Genomic DNA, 27262 nt, shown 5'->3' with positions numbered 1-27262 from the left:
GTTAGAAATACTTATAGAGGCTGATCAGATATATCAGCCAATGATCTATGTTTGTAAATACTTAGTCTTAGTGAATAACTATGAAATACAGGGTCTTAAGCAGTAACAGAACAGAGAACTGGAGTATCGTATTTTGCCTAGTCAATAGATTGCCACTTTAGCATATGGGTTACATTAGGTTACAATTTATTCAGCAATGTATACAATGTATTCTGTGTCTATTGGATACCACAATGTATTTTGAATAAGTGTTTCTCTAAGTTAATTAATGTTAACTTTAGTCATATGTTTTGGCAATTATTGCAAGTTTTGGGAAGAGGTTATAACATAGATAAACTTTGTATTGGAGCACACTTTACTATTTACCAAAGCACATTCCCCCTAACATTACCTATCTGCTTTCTAGATGTTCAGACATGGTGCATGTAAATGGATTCCCCATGCCTTTTTGACATCTAATGAGATTACAACTGAGATTACAATACTAGATGCACAAATGCTCATGTCCTAGAATGCATGGATTGAAGATCTGATAAAACTTTCAACATTTGAATGTGTGGTATAGAGATGCCACTTACAAATGGACAAACATGTTCTGCCCTCGTTGAAGCATATGTGTAATTTTTAGAAAGTTTGTAGGCTTGTCTTGAGGCTCAGACCCTGAGATGCAAGAAGCAGTTCCTGGGAATTTAAGAAGGCTTAGACTGATGCTATAGGAACAAAGCCTACCAATAACTAGTGAGACAATGGATGGTTCATACCATTGGAGAGAAAGAGATAGGGTCCCACTTAAAAAGTTAGGTAAAACTAAGAACCAGGACAGATTTCATGCAGAAAATTTCTGATCGGATCTCCCAGCATTTTAAAAGGGCCGATACATAACTGGGGTGCTGAGGAAGGGCCCTTCCCTTCATGCTTTCTCCATGATTTTAATTGCCAACCACCTTGGCTGCTATTAATCTTGCTTGGGGAAAAAAGATAGGGACTTGTATAATCTCTGAATGTTCCCCCTAGCCAAACTAGTAGAAACTCAGGGGTGATGTGATTTTTGTCAAAAGAATGTGCAAACACCCACTTCCACATCCTTGCTACTCCAATTCTTGTACAGCGGCTGTTATGTTGTAGAACATGTTTGCAGATCCTGGCACAGGTTCTCCAGACCATGTCTCCTTTGATCCTGAAGGATGTTGTGGGTCTCAGTGAACTGTAAGGCTTTTCAAGCAAATGAGAAAAGAGCTACCTCCTTGATTCTGGCCCTCCTCCTGTGTCTGTAACAGAAACCCAACAGAAATATAGTAGGTGAAGCACTTCCTAGACTAGAGAGAAAGTGATGGAGAACACTGGCCACCTTTCATCTTGAGAGACTGCTGTTGAAAACACATGGGCAGTGATATTAAAACAAAAACCACCTCAGTAACTGTCATCTCTAATAGCATCAGTATGTCCCTGTCCCGTTTTTCCATTTCTCCGATTCTAGCATGCCTCTTGCTCCCCTCCCTATTCGCCTAGCATTGTTTCACTAGTTCGTTTCAGTTCTGTGGCATGCATTCCTAGCTGGCCCTGAATGACCATTAATTAGCATTTGTTCTCTTAGCTAAACCCAAGCTAACAGAAAAGCAGAACTATACTGCAGGTGATAGCATTAAAATTAGCCTTTATTTCATTATTCTATACATTATTAAATTCATAGAAGAAATGCCATCAAACTTGCAAATGAAACAGTTGAAAGAGGAGAGACCATAGAAACCAAATCCTTTCCCATTGGGATGTGTGTAGCACATGAGCTTTATGGTCTGTAATTACAAGCAACAAAAAAAAATGTCTATTTACACACAGGCGATTCTCTTTTGGGAGCTGTGCTGTAAGAGACTGGAGAAAGAGTGTAAAATGTTTTGTGCTGACATGAACAGCCAGTGCTTTTAAAAATGCTGAAGCTGAGCACTTACAACTCCCATTGACTTTAATGGCAAAGGCATGGTTACTCAGCACCTGTGAAAACTAGGCCACTGAAATATCACCTTATTTCTTGCTGCCTTGATGCTCGAAAAGAAGAGCAGTGTTCTTTGTAAGCTACTTTCAGCTCAAGTCTTGTACCACAGGTTAATTGTGAAGAAAAATCCCTTGGCTAACCCCATAGTCCAACTGTGGGGGAAAAACTGATTGTAGTAGTGAATGAGAACCAGTGTGCTGTGTTAGATAGTGCTTTGTTGAACCTGGGTTCAATGTATCATTCAGGACTTTTCCCCCAGTGGGGGCTGTATTCCCACCCATCTCCAAACTCCATTAATTAATTAATTCAAGGAACCTGCTCCTTTGCATGATGGGTGTAATGCTTCTGCAAGCAAAGGAGAAATACATGCATAACATTCTGTATGATCAGGTTTCTGGCAGAACTGTCAACTGATCAGAAAAACAAAACTGGCTTCCCCCTGAGCTTTTAATAGCAGTTTGATCTAAAGAACTCAGCAGGTGAAGTATTTCCTAGCATGGAGATAAGCAATATCACTGTGATTAAAGGCACAGTAGCAACACCAATCCCAGTCTTCAGTAGGTAGAGTAAAGGGAGAAGACACTAAGCAGAAGTGGTTGGTCCTGAGCAAGTCGATTTTTGGCCTAACCTAACTAGCTGCAAATGTGATATAATTCTCATATATACCCTCTGGAAATCCTTAGAGTAGCCTTGTCATCTGGTGCCACCTATATCTGTTGGGCTACAACTCTCATTTTTTCCAGTCAGTGCTGGGCAGGCTGCCCTAGGGAAAGAAAAGGCTATAATAAACAAAGCAGAAGACTGAGATGCTCTGCTTGGGAGATGAGATAGGGTCTTCCACAAAGGCTTTCCCCTCTACTCTCTATTGACTTGCTTACCTCATCCTTTGCTCCTGCTCTGCTCTACTCAATTTACTTGTACCAGAGGCAGAATATGGTGACATCCACACACTGACCATGCAGGTATTTTCCCTTGCCTAGTGAGGAACAGCATGCCTTGTACAAATGAACAATTTCCCTGACAGACTTGTGACAGGGACATAATACTGGTCTGGCAGATTTGGGGACTGGCTAACCACTTTATAGCCTCTTTGTGTCAAATTATGCATCAGTACCAACACTGTTAACAGGCCTTCTGGAGAAGCTCTGTGCTGACTTGACATGAACAGTTGCAACTCAGGCTTTCAGCAGATGAAGTGCCCTCTAGCACAGGAACGTGCATTTTCATTTGCTAATTTAACAACTTGCTATTATAGGCTCACTAGCTTTCAGTACCAGCAAATATAAAGCATAATGCTCTGGCTATGTAAAATAAGGATATGACTATTTCTCTAAGCCAGTGGTTTTCAAATTGTGCTTTAAGGAATCATGAGGTTTCACAGTTAGAAGATCAAAAATGCTATCATGTCAGGTTTTTTCTTTCTTTCCAACACCTCCCCCTTCCCATACAGCAACCCCCATTAAAAAAATGGAGAAAGGTTCAGGATGGTTCTTGAAAGCTTGCACACTTCTCTTGACTTTTTTTTGTTTTCGTTTTGTTGGCCTAAAAATATTATAGCAATAAGGATTTTGGGGAAAAAAAATCAGGGTCGACATGGTTACCTCTTTCAGTGTGACTTAGAGATACTGCATTTAGCTGTTCTACAGCAGCATCCTACACAAGAATAAAAGGATTTTGCACTATTATATGTTTTATTCTCTGATACTCATCCCCTCAAACTACTAGCTAAAGCTACCCAATTTTGCTTCAGTTGACTTTCTAAAACCTAGTAGAGTATCTAACATTCTCAAGCTTTGTTAATAGGAAAACTACACAGTCTTTATATGTAGTGCATAGGTAAAAGGAATCCATGTGCTTTGCCCAGGATGTAAACTACTTCTAGAAAAGCTGGATATTATATTTTTAAAATGGGGGAATCCAACATATCTCCCCATATTTCTTACTTCAAGCAACTCTAGAAGAAGCTCCACGTCCAATCTGTAAGCATCATATAACCTGCAGTTCCCATTTTGAATGTCTGAATGTCTCTCTTGGTTCACTTCATTTTAGAACTCTACATTATTCCTTCAGCATCAAGTCAGTTTTTTTTCTGCCATGCTTTTTGGAACCTCATGTCTGATAAAATGATCTAGAGTTGTTGAAAAGTTACACACTTTGGGTGAACTTTTGATTCATCTAATAATCCAGTGACACTGATTTCAAATTATTTCTTATAATTTGAAAGAAATTATAAGAATTTTTATCTTTGTTTAGACAGCGCTATCTTTGTTTTTTCTGGCACATTAGAATGGTTGAAATTGGTGGAAGACATTCTGAAAATCATGCATATAGGCCAGAAGCAGGCAACTTGGAGACCACAAAATATTTTGATCTACAATTTCCAACATCCTTCACCACTGGCTATGTTGGCTAGGGCTCATGGGAGTTATAGGTGAAAAGTTGCCAGTCCCTTGTAGAATTTTGAATAAGTAATTCAAAATTACTTGAATGCTTTCTCAATGACTTATTTATTACATTTATATAGCACCCTATAGCCTGTGTGCTCTCTGGGAGGTTTATAAATATTAAAAATAATACATTTCATAAAATATTCATGTCTACATAAAATGCAATTTAAAAATTTGCCCAGCCTATGCTGATTTGTTAGTCAAATATATATATTTTGGCTTGCAGGAAGGAAGAGATTTTACCAGAATGTTAGCATTTCTCAAGGTGAAAGTGTCTTTATTTATTCTATTTTATGTATGTCATATAAACACTCACAAAAGATTATGGTGAAAAATGGTAACTTCTCCAAGTGAGGTCTGTGGTGGAATAGGAGTTTGAATCCCTTACCCGGATCATACTGGTTTCTATGTATGGCAGTATGATGTATAATATAAGTAGGGCAACCATTACAACATGCATAGAAACTCTACTCGAACATTACCTGGGCCTTGAGCAGTTGGAGGCCTTCTTTCTATATAAACTTGCATAGAATCATGCCTTAAGGCTGCTAAGCGTAACCCAGGCAAGTTAGGTCATGTACAGTATTGCCACCTGACTCTAGCGCTCACTTTAGAGTTAATTTCTTTTTGTTGGTGCTAGTTTATTGCCAATAGCAGCTAATTAGTCACTCTGCCCTCATCAGAAAGATACAGACCAGCCTCCAGCACTTTTGGCTTCATTAGCCTACCAGGTGTTTCTAATTAGGTCACCTATTTGGCATTGCTTTGGTGTGACAAGGTACACACAGTTGCTACTAGCCAAGCAAATAACTCTAAAGGACCATTCTAATTAAATTTAATTGTAAACTAGCATGAATAAACTAGCATGAATATTGGCTAATACCTTGGAACAAGAAAAGGTCCCTCAGCTTAAACCATTGGTGACCACTCTGCAGCATGGTTATTAGGATTATACAGCATTATGAGGTCCTGCTAGCCTGCTTATGGCAGACAGTTGCTTTGCATTCCTGTGCTGTGTTATTCCACACTTTAGTGGCAAAAATTGAGCAAAGTACAAAGGACTGAATATATACCATTGGGTAAATTTCCTCATAGCTTTGATGTGGCTTTTGGCACATACTCAGAACACTGGCTACCCCATAGGCCTTCTCCAGTGGAACTGACACTATTTTAAGTGTGCTGCTAAAGAACTTACTGAATATTGAGAAAACATGTATGTACTACAGATGTACTACAGTAAGATAGGTCTCTTACTATCCTCTCCTTGGACTTCTTTGCATATTGTTCTATGATTGAAGTTTGCTTAGGAAAGAGTTAATGGAAAATGCCTCAGTGGTCCTTCTTTGCATTCCTAGTATGGCCCACAATGACAAGGAGATATTCCGGAAAGGAAAGATATTAATTCTCCCCACGGCCCCACATTTTGTGACTCCTTTTGAGATCACTTATTTCTATGATTACTGCAGTGGCCTGACAGTTTGAAAAGTCCAACTAAATATATATAAATGTAATAGAAAGTAAATGGAGGGAAAATTTGTGCCAATTTAAGGCCTGAAAATTAAATGTAACGAAAATTGCAAACCTATCAGGGACTAGAGAGTTGGGAAAGGTAGAGAGCACAGAGGACAGTTAGTTCTATGCTTGAAATCAAAATGTGTACCTTCCTTTGCTTTCCTTGCCTTTACTAATGGCTTTCAACTGACAATTGGTCAGTTGAAAGCCATTCAACTGACCTTTAGGCAATTGGTCTCTGGCAAGTGTGTACAAATTAGCCTATATACTCCTGCCTTGTCATTCTGTTACCTACCCCACTCTGCCTTCAACAGCTGGAAAAATACAAGTGAATTGATGAGGCAAGACCACCTATATCAGACAGTTGGAAGACAGCATTACTCATTTGTGAAAGGCTAAAAAAAAATATTGCTAGCACAATTGCATAATTTTCTGGGACAAAAATAACCCAAAACCTAATTGCTTATTTTTGAGCCTCCAAAAAACAGCAGTGATAAACAAAAAGGGGTAGCCATTGGAGTAGGGAAAGGGAGATGGAGACAAGATGGGCCTTGCTTCAAGGGACAATGGGATACCAGCTGGAGGACAGAGAGAAAGAACAAGCCACAGAGTCTGATTGTTTACCATGGATACTGCCCTGAACCAGTCACACTAAGTAGCTTATATTGTCACTATCCCCTAGCATGCCATGCAGATTTGCTTATTGGCTTCTATTAATGAACCTACCATGTTTTCTTACAGCTTTTTGTCTTCTTTTATGTCTTCATATGTCTTATCCATAACTGCACAATGGGTTCTGATTGCTACTATTAGAACACCTCCCTCAAGAACATTCTAGTACAGTTCATAGAAGGGTGTGGTACTGATAGGATTGGGCCTGCTTTGGAGTGTCAAATGAGTATGTTCAGAGCTTTGAAGCATCATTGGATGCAGCTTCTTGATGAATGCTGATACCTTCTGGCTTCTACCACTTTTTAAAAAAATCATGGCTATTCCTGGACAATATATGAAATCTAATTACAATTGTAGAAGCCTGTGTAAGTTTTAGAATGGATTACTGTAATGGGGCTGTCTTTTGAAGTGTTTGGAAATGAGAAATACTGCAAAATATTATTTCATTTCTATACTGCCCATAGCCAAAGCTCAAATGTATTTAAAAACAATGAATTCAAAATAAAATTAATATGATTTACAGATTTAAAAGATTTATATATAGTTTTATATTGAAGATCTCCAGATGGTGAACAATAAATCAAAATATTTGATACAATATAATTAGACTATTTAAAATCAGATGAAAACTTGACTGGCAAATAATAACCAGTTTTGCTAGTTTTTAAATAATAATTTCCCCTGGCTGCCAGTTTTTTTCTGAACACGATTTAAAATTCTCGTTTGGATCCTTTAAAGGTACGTGCTTTCAGACCAGAGCCTGTTAATTCCTGTCCCCATATTATGCTTCATCTATCTATTATCCAGGTGTCCTCTCCACTAACTTTTAAAAAGAATTTGAAAATACTGTTCTTCTTATACTGCTACTTGTGAAGGCACGTATGGATTAATCTACAGCTACTTTTAGATTTTATATTTGCTATTGAGACCTGAGAGAAAGGTTCGGTCGGATCTAGGAATCTGGAGGTGGGGGCGGAGGAGGAGCGTTTAAGACCTTCATCTCCATGGTCGAAACGAGAGAAAGCACGGGCGGAAGGAATCGGCCTGCCGGAACACACGCGCTCCGGAAAAGGTTTCCTAGTCGGACTCTAACTTGATCGTGCCTCTTTCCCCTTTTCGCTTTCTATGCTGGGAAAAAGTCTTTCCTCGCGGCTGCCGCCGCCGCTTCCTTCCTGCCGCCATTTTAGTCGCGCTCTTCCTCTCTCTTTCTCGGCGGCCTCCTCGCGTCCTCGCTACAATCATGTCCAAGCGCCACCGTCTCGACCTCGGGGACGATTACGGCTCCAGCAAGAAGCGTGTGGCCTCCGACGGGTAAGGAGAAGGCATTGGCGGCGGAGCAAGAAGGGGAAGGAGGAGCGCCGCTCTTCCCGCTCGTTGGAGAGCGCCTTCCTACCTCCGCCCGCCTTCGCTCCGTTGCTTTGCGAAATTGGAGAGGCCGCGCTTAGGGGCGGGGGCGCGGAAGGCCCGCAGCGGCGGGTGTGTTCGTGTGTGTGTGTGTGTGCTGTAGGGGATCCTCTAGAATTTGGAAAGCTGGCGATGCTGAGTGCCCTTGAGCCTTTTCCGGCCTCCTCTTAGAGGAGGGAGGGCAGCCGGTAATCAGGCCCGTCGGCATCTTTGTTTTATATTTCCGTACTTAAGCCTCGCTTTTCGCGTCCTCGTCTTACAGATCCTGCACTTAACTCCAACTATCCAGGTTTACACGTAAAATACCGTCACCTTGTACCTTGAGTGACCACTCCCGACTTTAAAATGTTTTGTTGGGGGGCTATTCCAGCTTTACGGGATTGGGCTGCAGCTGAGTACATGTTTTGCATGGAAAAGGCTCCAGGTTCATTCCCTAGGGTCTCCAGATAGCGTTTCCTCTGCTGTTCAGTGTAGACTATATTTAGCTGAATGGGCTTATAGTCTGTTTGGTGACAATGCAATTTCATTTTAACTCTATCCTAGTAATAAGATTTAGGGGGCACATTTATTGTGGCATAAGTCTCATAGAGAGAACACACTTTGTTAGGAATACACAGACAAATATATCCTGACTTCAGAGAGCAGTGGGGAAAGGATGTTGTACAAACTGAGGCCAGCAAAAGATTAGACAGGGCAGGAGATAGGTGTAAGTGTATAACACTGTCTTGTTTGACTAAACACAATGGGTAGTGTTCTGTTTTTCCACAGTGATTGGTCATTTGTGTCTGGAAACCCAGGAACAAAGCATGAGGGCAGTAATTTTACCTGGTGTTCGTCCAGCCTGCTAGCAACTGGTACTCATTGGTATGTTGCCTCTAAATATGCAGGTTTAATTCAGCTATGATTTCCAGTGGCTTTTGATTAACTTGGCTTTCATCATCTGTTGTTTTAAGACTGTCTTGGCCTGCTACCATCACCACAACTTGTAGCGGTGTATTTCATAAATTTGTTCTGTATTAAGTACTTTCATACAGCTGTCCTTATTCAACCACTAATCAGTTTAACTGGGTGACCTGAAGTTCTTAGGTTATGGAAGAAAAAGAAAAAAAAATCAACTGAAATGTTCAAGCTAGTGGAACAACTCCCCTGTGATGAAAGATTACAACAGCAAGGATTGTTTAGCTGAGAGAAAATGACGGTGTGCAAAACTATGCATGGTATGGAGAAAATGTATAGGGAGACTTCTCTCTCTCTCATAATGCTAGAACCTGGGAATATCCTGTGATGATACATTTAGGAAAGATAAAAAGAAATATTTCTTCACACAGAGCATAGTTAAATTGTGTAATAATGACCACCAGTTTGGGTGACTTTAAAAGGAAATTGGACAAATTAGTGGAGGATAAGGCTATTGAAAGTTTACAGTCTTGATGGCTACATGCTACCTCCAATACCAGAGATAGTATATCAGTTGCTGTGTAGCTTGGACAAGAAGATGTTACTGTATTCAGGTCTTGCTCATGGGTTTCCAATGGGCAGCTGTTCGCCACTGTGTAAACAATGTTGGACTATATGGACCCTTGGACTAATCTAGTATGGCTTTTGTTATGTTCTTTCCACTTTTGTGACATTGTGTATAATTTTATGTCTTTATTATGCCTTTCTCACCAGTCAGTCTTGTAAACAAAAAAGAACCAGGTGATTTAGCCTTTTTTTCATGAAGATGGTGCTTCAATCTCCTGATTGTTTGGTTGGCCTCTTCACTTGTTCTAGCTCTGATATATCCCTTTTGGGATGTGATGGCCAGAACTTTGCTCAATATTACCAAAGTAGCCACAGCTTGATATGGCAAGGTTTGTTGTGTTACATGGGGAAATAGTCCAGCACAAAACTGCCTCAAGATTTGGACTTGCACAGCTCAAGTCTGTATTTCTCTTGCAGGCATTTAACTGGGAATTGAACAACCATCGCATAATCCTAAAACAGACCATTAGTTAGGTAGGAGTTGTTTAATTCTTGGATAACCCACACTTGCCAGGTTTGTCTTATACAACAACCCTGAAATTGGAGTTGCATATTCCGCTCAGTGGCTGCACACACTGCACTTTTCCAATGGAAGTGGGCTGTTGTGTTGTGCAAATGGCCCCACTGTGCTACTTGTTTACCTTTTAGGCAAATACTGATGACGTATTACTATCCCCAGAATCAGTACTGTGTTACAGTGTTTTATTTGTAACTGAATGTTATTTTATGAAGTATGTATCCATTGTTTCAATGTACAACAATTTTCTTTTGAACTTAAGATTTTTGACCATTTGATTTCTGTGCAAATTTGTAATAAAGTAAGAACTTTATTACAGTATCCCCCCCCCCCCCACTTATCCTCTGGGGAGTTATAAGTGCATTATGCAGGATTACATGGATAAATCCTAAGAATGATGAGGAGCTGAGCTTCTAGGAACATTGGGTCCTTAAAAATATCAAGCTGACTGTCTAAAACAAAAATACTAATGACAAATCTGTGATGATTAGGATTTGGGGATGGCTTCAACATTTTTATTAATGTCCCCTTCTTGCCTTTTTCATGTTCTGAATTCTACTTCTGAAACACAAAACTATAGGACTCAAATTATATAATAGAAGATTTAAATACTAGCCTCCTTCATTTATTTCAAAAATAGTTATAATTTGTGTGACGTTGATGGTCTCCTTGAGAACTTTGAGAGGAAGGATTCTGAACTTGAGCTCTTTCACCTACAACCCCATTCTTAGCTGTAGTGGTTTGTGTTTTACTCAGACAAGTTTTTTATGTTAGGTTGCCTGAGAGCTATGCTCCTCTAATAACTAAGTTGGGTATTTAATTAATTTTTCCTGCAACATGGTAAGTCTGACTAGTCAAACACCGTATAAGAACAGTTGAGCATTTAAAGCATCAGTTTAGACTAGTAGTAACAGTTCAGTCCCCCCTAAAAATTGTATGGCATACTGTGCCAGATCATGTGGACACTTCTTAAACCCATAGCAAATGCTGTTGACTTAGTTGCAGATCTAAAACTAGAGCACTTGTGGTCTGTGCCAGTTTTGTTCACAAACATTCTGATATCCAGGGATAAGACACCCTAATCCTCTAACCATGTGCAGCACTCACTTCCTTCAAGGAGGGCCATTTTTAAAAGGCCTAAAAGCTCAGTACTTCTGATCATGTGTTGAGGGCTTTTCTTTGAAACAGCACTGTTCCATATCTATCAAGAAAATGTGGAATTTGACATCTTTCCCATCAGTCAACATCCCCACAGAGAGAGCTGTGCAATGTTGCAATCTCTGTCCATTTCAGCTCTGCTCACTATCTGCAGCCTCTGATTGGCTTTTGGGATGGTTCAATATTCCTTCATAGTAAGGAGCACATTTTTTCATTTGTTTATATTTGCAGACATGGGGCCCTCACTCACACATATATACCAGAAGGCACCATAATTCAGTAAAAGCATAGTTGTCACTTAAATAAGTTCAAATTTAAGGGTAGCAGACTTAGACCATGAAGTCAAGAAGTTATCTATTTGGCCCTACCTGAATGTAGTCAGATAATACATGGTCCATTGACAGTATTCAACCAGTCAATTGACTGGTATCCTAATCCTGATTGATAACTCTTGAGATAAGTAATGCCTTGCCCTTACCTGTTTCCTCCTTTGTCAGTTGAATAACTGCTTTCAGGGCTCTACTTGTCAGGCCTGTAAAGCAAACTGCCCTTGGATGCACAGTTCCAGATTTGAGGTAGACTGGCAGTATTTGTAACAAGACTTGTGTGATAGACTTTCTTGAGCTAATTTGAGAGCCGGTGTGCTGTAGTGCTTAAGGGTGCAGGACTGGGACTTGGGAGCGAGATCTGGATTCTAGTCCCCAGCCAGCCATGGTGCTCATTGCGGGTAACTTTTGCCAATCAGATTTTCAGCCCAACCTACTTCACAGGTGAGTTCCTTGAAAGGAAAAAATATAAAATTTTATATTTTTTATAATTTAGAAAAAATAAATTTATAAATTTATTTATAATTTTATAAATGTTATTAATTTATATTTATATTATATTTATATTTATATAATTTAAATTGTTGGTCATATGAACATCAAGGGCATAATCAGTGGGCTTGTGTGCTATATCAATTAATGAATTGGCTGAATATGTGCAGATGAGTTAAGGAAATAATTCATAAAGGGCAAATGATCCTTGTTCTTAGATGTTCCATATGCATGTGTTGTCAGAGACAATGGCCCTTTCTAAGATGTTTATCATCTACAACATTTATAAGTTCTTGCGTTTAAATTTGTGTATACTAATACCTAAAGGAATGAGAGAACTTAAAATATATTCTGCCTGATTAATTAGAATATTTTTTAAATTTATCAGAAGGCCCTTTGTAAGGTTATTGAATTGATTTGTTTCTGTCTTATCTGAAAGGCATTCTTCTGCATTCTCTCTCTGAGAATTTAATGCCATTATGGAAAGTAATGCCATATGTAGAATGTAGTATTGGTTTTCAGCTGGTGGGATTGAACTGAATTGTGCCTTCCACCAAAGTTGGGTTGTGCTTACTTATAATTATTTCCATAGATATCCATCTGTACTTCTGTCCTTGAAGAAGTAGAAGTAGCAATAGAGCATTGCCACTAGTTCTTTGTTTCATCTACTCCTTTCTTTTCTCTCTCTTTTTTTAATTAAGGAGAAGGACAGAAAGGGAGAGAGGGTGATATCTATGGAAATAATTAAAAGTAGGCCCCTTTTTAATAGATAGGGTTAACAGTGTGTCTGGATCTAAAACTGTTAAAGCCTGCTAATGCATACTGTGATATGCTCACCATGATCTTAGAGCTGCCACTACTTAAAGCAGCTAACAACTGTCATTATAGCTATGCTAATCTGGACACATTTGTATTTGTTGTATTGTTTGGGAATGCTACCAGTTTATAATTAAAGGAGTTGATACCTTCCACTGCTAGAATTGCATCGGGCTGTTTTTTCATGTTTCACACCAAAACTTGGCGACTTGCACTTGGCTAAAGCAATAGGTTAGCTATACAGTTTGAAAGTGATATAACTTGAAAATATATTGCCAGAAACACAAAAGGACAAGTAGCTAGCCTGTAGTATTGCAACAGATAACTCTGTATCTTAGGAAAGTATGCACATTTCTCCGAAGGACAGAAACAGGACGGTTGGAAAAGATGGCGGAAAAGATGGCATTCCTCTATCAAGGCCTTTGCTCCCATAATGGTCGGAATTCAATGTGACATCAACACATTTTGTTTTCCTCTGCCCTTAGCTTGAGATCATTGGCTTAGGTGTAGAGAGGGAAAACTGAACAGAATTTTTTTATTTTACAATTGAATCCGTATTTCCAAGCTGTTACAAATTTTGTAGTGCAAACAGCAGTATTACTAATACTACTACATTAGTATCTCTTTAGCTGCCAATTGGTAGGTTTTGTTATAACTGTTTAGTAGTATGTATATACTCAAGAAATCTCTACATTGGAAACACAATTATCACTTTGGCCAATTTGGAAGCTTATTAGTGTCCTTCCAGCAAGACGATCAGTAATCACAGACAATCTGTCTGACATAAGCCGCTTCAAGGGAGTATTGGATGTGTACCTAGTAGCACCTAGATGACTAGATGCACCTTCCATTTATGTGGAGCATCAGTGAACCCCAAAGATTTGGCCATGCCCTGTGTGAACTGATTGTGAGCACTAGAAAACTTTAAAGAATTCTCTTGTCTTACATAGTTGTGCATTTGAAAATATATCCAATTCCTTGGCTGATGTCAGTACAAATGGGAATTGAAAGCCTACCACTCTGTTCTGTATGGTATCCTATCTTGCTTTAAATACAGAACTTTTATGCACAGGATTATGTGTATTATACAGTTGTTAGGCAAACTAGAACAGAAATTAAATAGCCTTAGGTTTTGATCAACTTAGTTAATGACCAAGGGATCCTGTTCTGAAAACCAAGAGTGACTTGTCTTTCCTGTATAGCACACATCTAAAACACAGCTACAAAAGAGAAAGGTAATCTGTGAGGAATGGAAACATGACTGTGTAGAGCAGGGACAAACCAAAATTCAGTGACAGAGCATATTCTGTGCACGTAGAAGCTCTCGAATTCAACTCCCCTGCATCTTCAGGTAGGGCTGGAAGCATTTCAATCTGAGGAACTGCTGTCTGTTAGTTTGGACATCACTGGGCTAAATGAACCAATGGCCTGACTCTGTGTAAGATAGCTTCCTGTGTTCTTTTATTTTCAGTAAGGATAAGAAAACACCAGCCAACACATTTTCACAAAGCAGTGTATGTTGAGAGTGGCTCCATTTGGGAAATGGTACATTTCTAGCCAAAGGGTTTTTTTCCCCCCTACAGATTACCAATGGGGTGTGTGTAAACTTTTGTGAACCCTTTTTGGAGTTTATTGCCACAGTGTATACCTTTTCATCTGGGCAGCAATATAGAGAAGTACAGAAATACATCACCTACATATTGATTCCTCTTTCGTACACAAAACCTCAAGTCTTATCAAACTATTTAAAATGAACCTTTCTGTTCAAACAATATTAAAAAATAAAAGTAAAATTTCAGAACAACAATTCACATTAACAACAGTGTTGTCACTAAAACCTCAAAAGGCATAATCCACCCTATATTTTAAACCAAACAAAATCATACCTTGCTGTTCTATAAAACTGTTTAAAGATGGAACCAGTCTTACCACTTTCTTAGGGAGGGAACTCCATGCTTGTGCTATCCTACAGAAAAGGCACTGTCTCATGTTCTTACCAATCTAGTCTGATGAAGTTTCTAAAGCACAGAAAGATAGTTATGGGAAGAAATAGTTCAGAGGCTGTCATAGTCCCAAACTATTGAAGGGATTGTAGCTAAGAACAGCACCTTGAATTGAGCCTAGAAAGAAACGTGAAGCCAGTTTAAGTGACGTAAGAACAATGTATAAAACACATACTCAAAAGCAATCTTGCTGTGGTGTTTTGTGGGAGCTGGAATTTGAGTGTTCTCTAGAGGCAGCCAAAAAAGTGTGTTTCCATAATCTAAGGAAGTTGAACGCTAAAGCCTTTGAAGAAAGATAGGTTTTGCTGCAGAATATATTCTCATTAGATATGTGAAGGTGGGAGGGGCATGGGAGAAAATGGAGGAGAATGCATTTCTGTAGATGTTTTGGAATATTTGAGGGGACATGGGATCTGTCCTAATTTTTCTGTTTATTTTCTCTACTTTATTTTCCAGATACAAACTGTATTCTGTTTATAGCTGCAATTCAGTTGTATACATTAGCTTTCTGATCAAACTAGTTGGAGTTATGACTGCTTTTGTGGCAATTTCAACTATGCAGTATGATAGAATTGAACACATGTCGAGCTGGTTTTTCTTCCCTTCCTACATTCAAGGCAACAGACCATTCTTTTGCAAAAAGTTCTTTATTCACCAAAGTATGCCCAATAAACTCAATCACCACAGAATATATCTCTGAGCATAAGCAAAAAGCAGTTCTTTGAACCCAATTTAAAAACAACTACTTCTGGAAACTCTCCTTTTGAATATGACTGGGCCCAATCCATTCAAGAGGGCCTGTTTGGAAGCCAGCACACCTTTTCTCTGTATGCTGACCTTCTAATTGGTTAGATCTCATCTCCCAATGTTGCATCATAGAGTCAAGGGTTGTGTAAGCTTTGTCTCTGATAGCTCCTCTCTTGTGCCTTCACCTAACTACTGTACACACTGGTTATTCTCAGAGCCTTCCTGAGCACTTGGGAATAGTGGCCTCGAGAGAAGTACCTCTTGTTTGCTCAACTCAAATGTTTGGAAGCCTATTTTCCCAGGCTCCCTGCCCTATCTCTCTTCAGATTCAGTCTCCAGATCAGCATGTCCTGAGAGTGCACACCAAAAATAACTGCATTCTTATTCCCAACAATACCATCATGAACAGAGCTATGATTGCAGCTTGCTGTAGCTCTTGTGCAAACTACTAACTCCTTAGTCTGGGCAAGGATAAATGACTTCTTAAATTACATAAAGGTTAAAAATAGTAGGTGAGGATGACACACAATGATTCTTTTTCAATATTATGTATCTTTTTTTGTTTGTTCTGAAAATCATTTAGGAAGGATCGAGATCGTGAACGGGATCGTGATGACCGATCTAAAGACCGTGACAGGGATCGAGATAGAGATCGTGAGAGGGAAAGAGATAAGGAAAAGGATTTGCGCCCTCCAACCAATTCTGCACTCATTGCTGGTGTTGGGTTGCCACCTTTAAAGCCAGCTGTACTTCCACAGGGTATTAATCCATTTACAAACCTACCGCACACACCTCGTTATTACGAAATCTTAAAGAAACGACTTCTGCTTCCTGTCTGGGAATACAAAGAAAGATTCACTGATATTCTAATCAGACACCAGTCTTTTGTACTTGTTGGTGAGACAGGTTCTGGTAAAACAACACAGGTGAGTTCTTGTTTAGCCCTTATGATTAATTTATAAAGATTATGCGGTGAATGGTATGCATTAACTGTTTTGAATGGTTCTATGAAATTATTCAGTGTTGCACTAGTAATATTTCAGTGTCCTTAAAGAAATTCATTGTGCAGTGACACATCACAGGTCTTACCCTTTTGAGCAAGATCTGTTTAATGAACCTTTCAGTTGCTTAATGACTAGAAAATGATGTAATGAGATTTTGCTTTCCTCCCCCACCCCCACTAGTCTGTCTGTCTCTTCAGGGTCTGTTACCTCTTCATAAAAGGTTCAGTGAGGTTTGAATTGCTCAATACAAGCCTGTGTTAATCTGCAAATAGCTACTATTCTTGTTAGTTTCATATGGTGGCCTTATAATAATGGTAACAAAATGAGGTGCTTATTCAAAACCAGATTTTTCTGAAACTGATTACTGGCAAGATTTAAAAAAAAAAACTTGCATTCTAGACTGTCATCCCTTATAGTAGTTGAGTTTCTGTGCATTAAATCCTTAGTAATATAAAATGTTGAGTGCATATGTAGATTGCCATCTTGTTTGTAACAGTACGAGATCTAGGTTTCCAAATAATACTGTATCAATGATCAGGGTGCCAAATAAGTTGCTCTCAAAAATGAAAAGTTCAAGGACCAACATTCTTTTGGGATTCATAGAAGGGGTAAAATATTGTAAATGCTACACTGAGTATGTGATGTTAGTTCATATTTATTATCAGCCTTGCAACCAGCATTAATCCTATAGATATCAGTGGGATTGCTGACAATAGTGAAATATGAATTGTGCTTGGGGTGCTTTCATTTAATCTCTGTCGAAGACAGAAATTCAAAAATACTTTCCTATATTATGATAAAGAGACATAAGCAGGCAAAAGAATGTTCAGAACATTAATGTATTTTGCTTTAAAGCAATTAGTTTTAGAGGAAATAATTCAACCCAAAAAGTAAGTTGGGAAAGCATGATACAGTAAATACTTGTAGTGCTTTTTAAAGATCTTAAAGGGTTTAACATCTTTGTCATCTGAAATATATATTTCACCATAGGCTTTTAAGTCTAGCTACTTCTAAATGCATGAGGTATTTGTGATATGGATAGATAGGAGAAAGATCAATCTTCTGCACTATGGGCAGTATTCTAAAACTCCTAACTTTTGTGTGGTGGTCCCTGGTCATCGTGATATGGAAACAGTTGCCACAGATCCAGTAAAGAAGCAGTATCCAAACAAATGACAGCTTGCCAAATGGTAACTTAGCTTGTGTTGGTCAGTTGGCTAGTCAAATAATGGGCAAGTGTTTAATATTAAGAAAAAAATCAAAGTAAGTTTTTACTTGCTTTAATCACAAAGAACGTATAGTTAATAGTTACTGAGAAATGATATTAACCTTAAAAATCATGGTTAATTATTTTCTTTTTTTTAATTCTGCCCTTTCCCTAAGGAGGGCAGAATGGACATACATAGTCCTCTTTCCCCAGTTTTGTCCTCCAAACAACATTGCAAGGTAGCTTATGCTAAGAGCATGTGGCAAACATGAACCTCAGTGAGTGAGGATTTGACCTTCTTACTCCTGATCCTGCTCAATACTTGACCCACTAAGCAGTGCTCTTTATAGCTGATGTCTGCTTCTGTTTCTGTTTGGAGATGCTTGCAAGAATCTAGAAGAAGACATTTTGCTTTGCTGGCCCCTGACTGTTTCTAATATAGTAAGCAAGCTGCTCTCAGTCGTATCCTTCCTAACAAATTACACCATGATGAAATAAAGTGTAAGCTGCCACCTGCACAGTGGCAATGGTGGAATACTTGCATGCCAGCTTCAACTTAACACAGTTCAGTGTTCATGTAGGTATCAGTATTGTCTTGCCAAGTGGAGAGGAAAATCCAGAAGAGCAGGGAAGTGGTAAGATCACTTGGCAGGGTAATACAGATGGACTGTTTACATGTGTAGAGTGGTCAATTGGTAAAAGATAGGCTTTATAGCAGCCCAAATGAGCAGCAAAGAGATTGTGTACCTACACCCATTTTTCTTAATGCTCATGTTTGGGAGCTCTAATCACAGTGGAAGTTTAACCTAGCAACTTGGAATGCAGAGGTTTCTGTTCAGTTGGAGAGAACATCCAATTTCCTCTGAGTGTGAATCCATTGATTGTGACCTCTGAACCTATTTCCAGATAGGTTCTGGGGACTTGCATATCTCTTTTACTGCCTTGGTCATGTGATGCAATCTCATCAAGTGCAGAGGGGGTTTAACAGCTACCTGCTTTTGTACTATTCTTACATTAACTGGATGAAAATGAGAAACTTGCTAGTGATACTAGTTCTCACAAGTGAAAAAGTTGCTTGTGCATGTCATATTTGTTTTTGAAGGCTCAGTGTGTGAGATTTAGGTGGTCTTGTTGGGATCTCCATTCCATCTTTTGGAATATGTTAACATATTAAATTGGTTTCCTGTCTTCCATACAAGCATGCCTATCCTTTTAAATTATTTTTTCTGCAATTTTGTGAAGACTTTCATGATAGCACTAGATTGAGCTGTTGCCAAAAAATACTCTTTTTTGTGATTTTCTGGCCTTTAGGCTGTAGATGTTTTCTGCTAGACTCAGATATGGCTTGAACAGTCAGCTTGCTGCTTTTGGTGAAGTGGCATTGTTGCTAAAGTGACAGTATGTAACATTTGCTTTCATAAAAGCCACTCTGTGATTATTAGCCAAATTTCAAAACACAAATTATGCACTGCAGATGGTTCTTTCTCATAAATAAGATATATAATCTTCTTTTCCAAAGTATAGAGCTTTATTTTCATAAATACTTCTGGCCAATCATTTCCTGTATAATCTCTTCATACAAGGGCATATAAGTAAAAATGCTCCTGTGATTTAATCTCCTTTTGCAATCTTCATATAGGATGCCATTATACTTTCTTCCTTCAAAGACTGCTCTAGGGATTTTCTGGAAAGTTATGTTGCCAAAAGCTGTCCTTCGCTTCGAAAGCACAGGCTGTACTGGGTATCTGTTTTCCAGACAAGATCATATTAACCAAGGACTGATAGCCAGGTTGATTCTGCTCACTGGATCTTTGCTTGATATAATCCATTCTGATGGCAGTTTCCAATAGGTAATCAGATGGCTCTATACCTAGGTAGCAGTAATTCTTCTCTTCAGATCTTCCAGCTTGTTTGCATATTAAACAACATTAGGTGTTATGCATTTTTTAAATGGTCTCTTGCAGCTCTTCATTATCATACAGTCATTTGAAGAAACATCTTTGGCTGTGACATCATAATTAAGTCTGTGGTTTTAAGATGCCTTTATGTTGTTTGTCAGAATATTAAAATTAATTTCATTATTCTACTAAGTTGTTAAATGCTTTGAAGGCATTTAACCTATACCTGTTTAGTCAAAAAGAAGAGCTACATTTCCCAGTATGCTCTATCCAGCATGACTGGCTAGAGGGATGCTGGGAATTGTAGACTTAGTTTGAACCATCATAGGATTGCTCCCTTATTTTAGTTCTGTGCACATGCTATTTTAGATGTGCATGTGTGAGAGAGATGGTCGCATAGAACTGTACTTCATGCTTTTCTATTCCAGTGTTGCACCTCTGCTGCCTTAAGCAGCATCTTGCCCTTGATGGCAGTCTAGTGAATTTTCTTTCATTTCCCCTTTTCCTCCCTCATTTTGTAATCCCTGCCACCACAGATGAATGTGAACATTCTGTTCCTAAAAGCAGCTTGCAGAATAGGTCCCGTCCCCCCAGATTTAGTACCTTTGAGTGGTGGAGAGCAATCCTGTAGTCCTGCAGAAAGTGTTTCAGGGACCGTAGACTTACTCAGAAAAACCCTTTCTTTGGTGGTGCTCTGACTTCCAAAGCAGGAGTCAAATCTGACCCCAAACTTTCCTTGCAGCCAGGGTGGATAAAAATCAATGATTTTTTAAAAATAGAAAATCAGACTTTTTAAAATGTAAATTGGATTTTTTGATTTAAAGTGAATTTTTAAAATAAAATGGTTTTTGAAGATGCTATCTAAAGATAGTGTTTTATTCAAGATATATTATAGTCCAAAGTTTATTCATCATGAAATAAGGATTAGTTATTAATTATGCATGAGACAGTATATTCATGCAATGTTTAAATGTTTTGGTAAATGAATTCCATAAATCTTTTCACGATGTCACACTCTTCCCGAGGTTTCTGTGAGATAATTGGGCAATTTTTTTTTATCTAGATGATATTATCACAGGTGCTTGGTTTTACAGTTCTCAAAACTGTGAATATGTGTCTGCAGAGATCACATGCCTCTTCATCACATCAAAAATGCTGTAAAATAAACATGTAAAGTTGAGAAATAGGCCTTAAACCCATTGTTCCTTTGCAAATCTATGTGTTCAGAATCACCCCCTTACCTCTTAAGCACCAAGTTTCAAAAAAATTCTATGAATAGAAGAAGGTTGGGAGTAGAAGAAGGGACAGACAGGCAGTAAAAATGAAGCGAAACTCTTTGAGCAGAATACTCCACAGGTGTTGGTATCTTTTTGTATGTAGACTGAGGTTTATTATATTATTCTTTTCCTGGGGGAGAAAACCAAACCTGTAATGGCAACAGGCCATAAAAGAGACCCTGTTTAGGTATATTTTAACAATGTTCCTCTATGTAAGGCATGCATGCATGCAAAACCATGATTTAAATCTAGTCTTACTGACTAGTGATTTAAATTGATTTGATTTAAATGAAATCCACCCTGCTTGTAGCCAATGTGGAACAAACTGTGTTAACGTGAGGAGATGGGAGAGGCCAGGATATAAGAGATCCTGAATCTTCTCAAGCTTTATATTCAACCATTTGAAAATATGTTTTTTCTGTTTGGTTCATGGTGGCTGTCTTTTAGGAAATAGTTTTTAATGCTCCTTTAGAGTTTAAATATGAAATACATGTAATCCTTTGCTTTTGAGTTAATTCAATTTGGTTAAACTTTATCTAGATTCCTTGTTAAAATTTTATGCTGTGCTTTGTTAACACATACTATAGCCAGTTTTCTTAACATCTTTATAAAAGGCAGGTTTTTTTTTGCTCTGTTATAGAAGGTACTACTTTTTGCATATAAATTTACAGCTTTTCATAGCTTTTATTAATGTTGTCTGTATGTGCCATGTTATTGACTGATAGAATCACAAGCACTGAATTATTTGTCATAGATTTATACTTTCTCTGAACTGTAACTATGTCTGAAAGAACTATTTATCTTCAGTGGTTGAAGAAATGGACTAAGTGAATTATTTCAAAACTTTTATTGTAGGATGTTGATGGCTATCCTATGGGTTATTTTAATATATATTTAAATAGCTTCTTTGCTTTCCCCAGCCCCTCTTGCTGCTTAATAGTGGAAGTGAAATTGAATTACAGTTGTGGTTTCTAATAAATGTTTCTGTGACCCTTGTCTCTTTTATCACTCCCACAGTTATGATTAATTCAAATGTCTTGAATGTCTTTACTATGAATGATACATTTATTTAATATAAATAATAAACAGAATATATTCTCCCCCAATAGATCCCTCAGTGGTGTGTGGACTATATGCGATCACTGCCAGGGCCAAAGAGAGGTGTTGCATGTACTCAGCCCAGGAGAGTTGCTGCGATGAGTGTAGCCCAACGAGTTGCTGATGAAATGGATGTCATGTTAGGCCAAGAAGTTGGTTACTCTATTCGATTTGAAGACTGCAGTAGTGCAAAAACTATTCTAAAGTAAGTATTGACTGTTACCTTTCCTCAGTGGTGGACAGGTTAGAAAAGCTATGCAACAAACAAACAATATGCAATAAAACCAGCAACCTGCTGTATTTGAAAGTTGCTTCTGTGTGTGGTGGAGGTTGGAGGGAGGATTTTGGAAATGGCATGTACAGTAATTATTTCACAAGGGGAAATCCCATTCTGGAGGTCATTTATGTGTCTTTGCTCCTCAGTGGATGGCAGGAATAAAAAATGAACTGCACTATACTACATAACATTCATTTGGACTTGGTATCTCCCTGGCCACCTAAACTGTTTTGGCAAAGAATAGGTGTGTTTGATTGGATGGTTGAGGTGATAGGCTTGAATATATGTGAGATAACCCAATTTGCTGCTTTCTTTCTTCCTGGGGAGGAGCACTGGAATGCCTAAGGCTCATAATGGATAGAAGTTTCTCCCCAAAATGTAATATGTACAGGCCTCTGGAGAGAAGACTGCATGTTTCAGGATACAGTTTGCTTCCTTTTTTCATTGTAGCAGTCTCCCTCTCAGGACAAGAGATTATTAAACTTGCACTGTCAGTAAAGTATCCAGTAAAGTATGATCCAGAAGTGTAAGAAATGTTTTCTTCTGTAGCCCAGGAGTTTTTTAGGGAGTGCAGTTGCCTTTTTAAAAAGTACCTGTAAAAGGTTTACTGGGTCTGATCTTGTCTTGTGTAGTGATTTGAGGCCAAACTAACATTGTTCTCCTTTAGTGAAGAACAGCCTTCCCCAGTGTTGTGCTTTCCAGTTGCTTTGGACTTCAGCGCTCATTAGCACCAGTCAGCATAGCCCAATGATCAGGAATGCCGGGAGATGTAGTCCCAAAATACCTGCAAGGCATCAGACCAGGGAAGGCTGGAGATGGCATTGCTAATACTGTATCGTGCTAAAAATAGAGTATTGAGGACTGAAGGCATAATTATTTTTTGTTTGAATTGAAAGAAGTACTTGATCTCATTGGTTGATAGTTACAGTTCTTGACTGTTCCAGAATTATTTTACATAGGTGATGGGAGTAGTCATCTTTAAGTATGCATATGTTTCTTGAAGCAGCATAAGTAATAGTTACGTGAACAGATTTTATTAAAATGTAAGTTCCCCTTCTTTGAATATTGAAACTGCTAAGTTATTTTCTGGTTAAGTACAGACACTAGTGGATACAATATTTTGCAGTTTATGTTGTGAGGAGCACATGTTTCAAAAGTGTTTTTTTTCCTTAAAAATATATACATCTTTTTCAGCTTATCTTTCTTGTTTTCATCTTTCCTTTTCTCTGTTTCCATTCCTTTTTAGAGGAGAAATGAAGTGTTTATTCTTGTACAAATACAGAACATTTCATTCAAAGCATGCCTGTGACAAACAAGCTGCTAAAATAATCTGGGTGTGGGAGTTTTAAAAAGTAAAAAGGAAATGAATTTAGAGGAATAATTCCCAAAAAAACATTGTGGGAGAACTGCTAGGATGTTGTGACAAATGAATTAAATATACCTTTTGAGATCAAAGTACCTATCTCCAGTGAAGGTTGCTTTTTGCATCTCTGCAGTATTCACTCTTATGGCCGGTACCACTTATCCATGGGACTGTCACAGTGTGCTGGATGCCTGCAGGTGCCAATTTTGTACAGTGCCTGAAAGTATCTGGGTTGTGTTAGGTTGTTGAGTTATGTCATCCAAGGCATTGGGAGTGATTTGAGGGTTAGACAATGCTCAAATAACTCTAAAGCATACCAGAGATTATGGATTTGATTCCTCTAAGAATTGTTAATTGACTTTTACATGCTCTGAAAGCAATTATTTTTGGGTGTAAAAGTTAAGTGTGGTTCAGATTTTCATTTTTGAAAAAAGTTAGCTTAACTATTAGACTAGAAAGTACTGACCTAGAGATATCTACAGTATGTTTTAATAGCTATAAGGGAGAAGTTTGAGGAAAATGCATTGTTTGTGAATGGAAAAAAAAATTCTTAGCACATTTTGAGGAGCAATCCTGTGAGGTCCCTATCACATGGTATCTGAGAAGTCATGGGATGTGGCAAATTTTCTCAAACTGGAGACACAGAGCTCCAGCTTCCATAAGCCTCTACTGCCTGCCACAGAAATTTGTGTGGCAGTTTCCTCTCCTGAAATCAAATTTCCAGCCTTGGGAAGGAAAGTAGTGGAGTGGCTGGGGAGGAGAGACTATAGGTCCACTGGATCTGATGGTCTCTTGGCTCACTGTCCCTGGCAGCAAAAGATAATTAGATGGGCTCTCAGGGACATCTTATTAAAAATGTCTTTTTGGTATGGAGAGGCAAAAATGGCAAGATTCTGGTAAGTCATGGGATACTGAAGAGTGTTCCAGCATCTGGGCTACCATCCTGTTGTATTGCACACTTAATTGGTGAAATTGGTATGCATATTAGATGTATCCTATATATGGCTGTGATAAGGAGGCATCTCCTTAAAAGCCTTTAAAAGATACAGTAATAGTGGATTTCCATGACAGCACAACCCCCATCATTGTGAGTCGCTATATCCTGCAGACATGTAGGATAACTTGTTTCTGGGCCAAGCCATAGCTTTTTGAGGGGCTGTTGACCCATGATGTGTTGACTCATTTTTGTGAAGCAAAATAGGTCCAAGGAAGTGTAGAGTGAGTTGCTTGCTAAGAGTGGCAGAAATCCCTTGGTACTCTTGCTAAACTTGCCCATGCCACCATCAGTGATGACCACTCCACTGATGCCCAAGCAGCAAGCTGGAGCAACTGCCACTGTCTTGCCCTTCTTGCTTCAATTGTCACCCCTGTTTGGTCATTACCACCACTTCTGTTCCTTAAAAAAAGAAAAGAAATGGCAATGTCTCTTACTGACAGATGCTCAAGTGGCACTGGTACAACACTGATTTCTTTCTTTCTTTCTTTCTTTCTTTCTTTCTTTCTTTCTTTCTTTCTTTTTGTTTAGGTGACAGAAACTTGCACAAATATGTTAACAACTTTCTATTTTTAAATTTGGAGAATTGGTAGTTTAGCCAAAATGTGAATCTTTGTCTGGTCAAGGTCTAGGTAAATGTCTCCAGTCAAGCATCCGACATCATTGATAAATCAAGGATGCAAATAAGTTAATTTGTTGCTTTAGTTTTCCTTCAACAGTTTTTAAAATTTGTTACTTTGCTTTTCCCTTGGCAGCTGTCAGATAAAAAGTCTTTTGTTTAAGTAGAGTTTTTGACATGGCTTAAAAAGGTTTCTTTTCAGAGCTGCCTGTGAAACCTGTCAAAAACATAACCACAGTTTTTAAACAAATTATAAACATATTTGCATATATTTCTAGCACCTAATTTTGTTTACTTTTAAAGGTGACACTGTTATGTGCCACTTGGATGCTTTAGAGTGTCTATCACTAGGAGACAGAGGAAAAAAGGGGGAAAGTGGTGTTGGTAACCAAAATGATTTTGCTGTTTTGGAGTGTGGAGAAGAGATAAGAGGGTTTCGGTTGACACGATCCCTGAGATTACCAGCAGGAGGACCAAGAAGGAAAGTGAGAAACAAACCGTAGAGAGCATGGTTATCTGTCAGGTAACACACTCCGGGTTATTCCATGAAAAGCCAACAACCTACCCTATGAATACTCTTATTCATAGGGTAGGTTGCTGTTTCATGCAAATAAATAAGAATACTTATCATTTAGCACTGTCAAAGAAACATAAAAAGGCTTGGAAGCGCATAGTGTACCCCATGACAACTGGTTTTGTTTTTCTGGGAAGCTCATCCTGTATGTCGAATTTCTTTTACTAATAGCTAAAATCATCAGATGTGGAAAGAGTGGTTCTAACATTGGCAGAAACATTGAGCTGTCTAGTTTAATATTTAAACTTCAGAAAGAAACAGATGGGAGAAAGTTAAGAGCATTCTTTGAAGTAAGGGAAGAAGCAAAACACTGTCTGGATCTAAAATATTGGTTTCTTATTCAGGTACATGACTGATGGTATGTTACTGCGTGAAGCTATGAATGACCCTTTGCTAGAACGTTATGGAGTAATAATTCTTGACGAAGCCCATGAAAGAACACTGGCTACCGATATTTTGATGGGAGTTCTAAAAGAGGTTGTAAGGCAAAGATCTGATTTAAAGGTCAGTACTATATATCATATGGAAAATGTCAAAAATGCATTTATAGAAGATGTTCTCCGTACTGATTGCTTTGCATACTGTTAATAAGGTTTAAATTTTGTAAGCGTGACTGAAATGGTTCATAGTGGAAACTTTATAATTCACAAAATAGCTTTGGTTCATAATCTTTTAGCATCTTCTTCTCCCCAACAGTTGCTCTGTTAAAACAAAAACAGAATAGTCCAGTGTGTCTTTATTTAAAAGGAATTCCTATTGAGTGCATGAGAATTGCTCTCAAGCAAGTGTACATTGGATTATAACCCTAGCAAAAGAAAACATGGCAGTGTCAACGTTTGCAGCTTAGGAGCAGTCTGTGTGAACAACTCATTTCCCTGAGTGTATACCTCCTGCACAAAGGGCAAATATTAATGCCGCTGCTCCCCCCCCCACTTCCCCTGGTGTGATTATTGTGAGCCCCTTATAGATAAGAATATTGATATTCTGAAGGTGTGGCTGAATGGGGCCAAGAGAATGGCGGCCCATTGAGGTCACTGATGCTGGTGCCTCATTTGCAGCATCTATGCTGCCACTTGATTCCCCCCCCCCCTTTTTAATACAGGGGGATATTTGCACAGAGGTTTATTTGGACTGGAAAATATATGCAGACAAGATGACTGGAAAGTAGATAGAGGGGTCATTTGCAAATCTCCTGTAAAAAAAATAGCAATTAGTGCAGGTGTATATATTTCCTCTCCATTTACTTTCCATCCATAAATTTGCTTCTGTTTCCTAGTCCAAAAATGTTTGTATCTTTTAGAACTGTTTGGCAGCCATGGTAACCACAGCAGTAAGTGTTCCAA

The 27262-nt window shown here is 38.5% G+C and overlaps 1 protein-coding gene across 3 annotated transcripts in view; it reads left to right on the top strand.

Moving 5' to 3' along the window:
• The first annotated feature begins 7775 nt into the window (after positions 1–7775).
• DHX15 (DEAH-box helicase 15) overlaps positions 7776–27262 on the top strand; it is a 50560-nt gene continuing 31073 nt past the window's right edge. For 2 of the 3 annotated variants that reach the window (XR_006413494.1, XM_044417670.1), the window contains exons 1-5: positions 7776–7932; positions 8794–8889; positions 16192–16534; positions 22104–22297; positions 26264–26423. Coding sequence is in view for 2 of the 3 variants with exons in the window: in XM_044417670.1 (XP_044273605.1) it covers positions 7862–7932; positions 8794–8889; positions 16192–16534; positions 22104–22297; positions 26264–26423 (864 nt within the window). In the remaining variant the exon portion in view is untranslated. The remainder of the gene's footprint in view (positions 7933–8793; positions 8890–16191; positions 16535–22103; positions 22298–26263; positions 26424–27262) is intronic. The other variant, XM_044417671.1, reaches the window with a different exon arrangement.

Source organism: Varanus komodoensis, unplaced genomic scaffold, assembly GCF_004798865.1.
Source record: "Varanus komodoensis strain SLA01 unplaced genomic scaffold, ASM479886v1 scaffold9, whole genome shotgun sequence".
NCBI classification, from domain to species: Eukaryota; Metazoa; Chordata; class Lepidosauria; order Squamata; family Varanidae; genus Varanus; species Varanus komodoensis.
The sequence above is the reverse complement of the archived record's forward strand: the minus strand, read 5'-3'. Positions and strand labels throughout refer to the sequence as shown.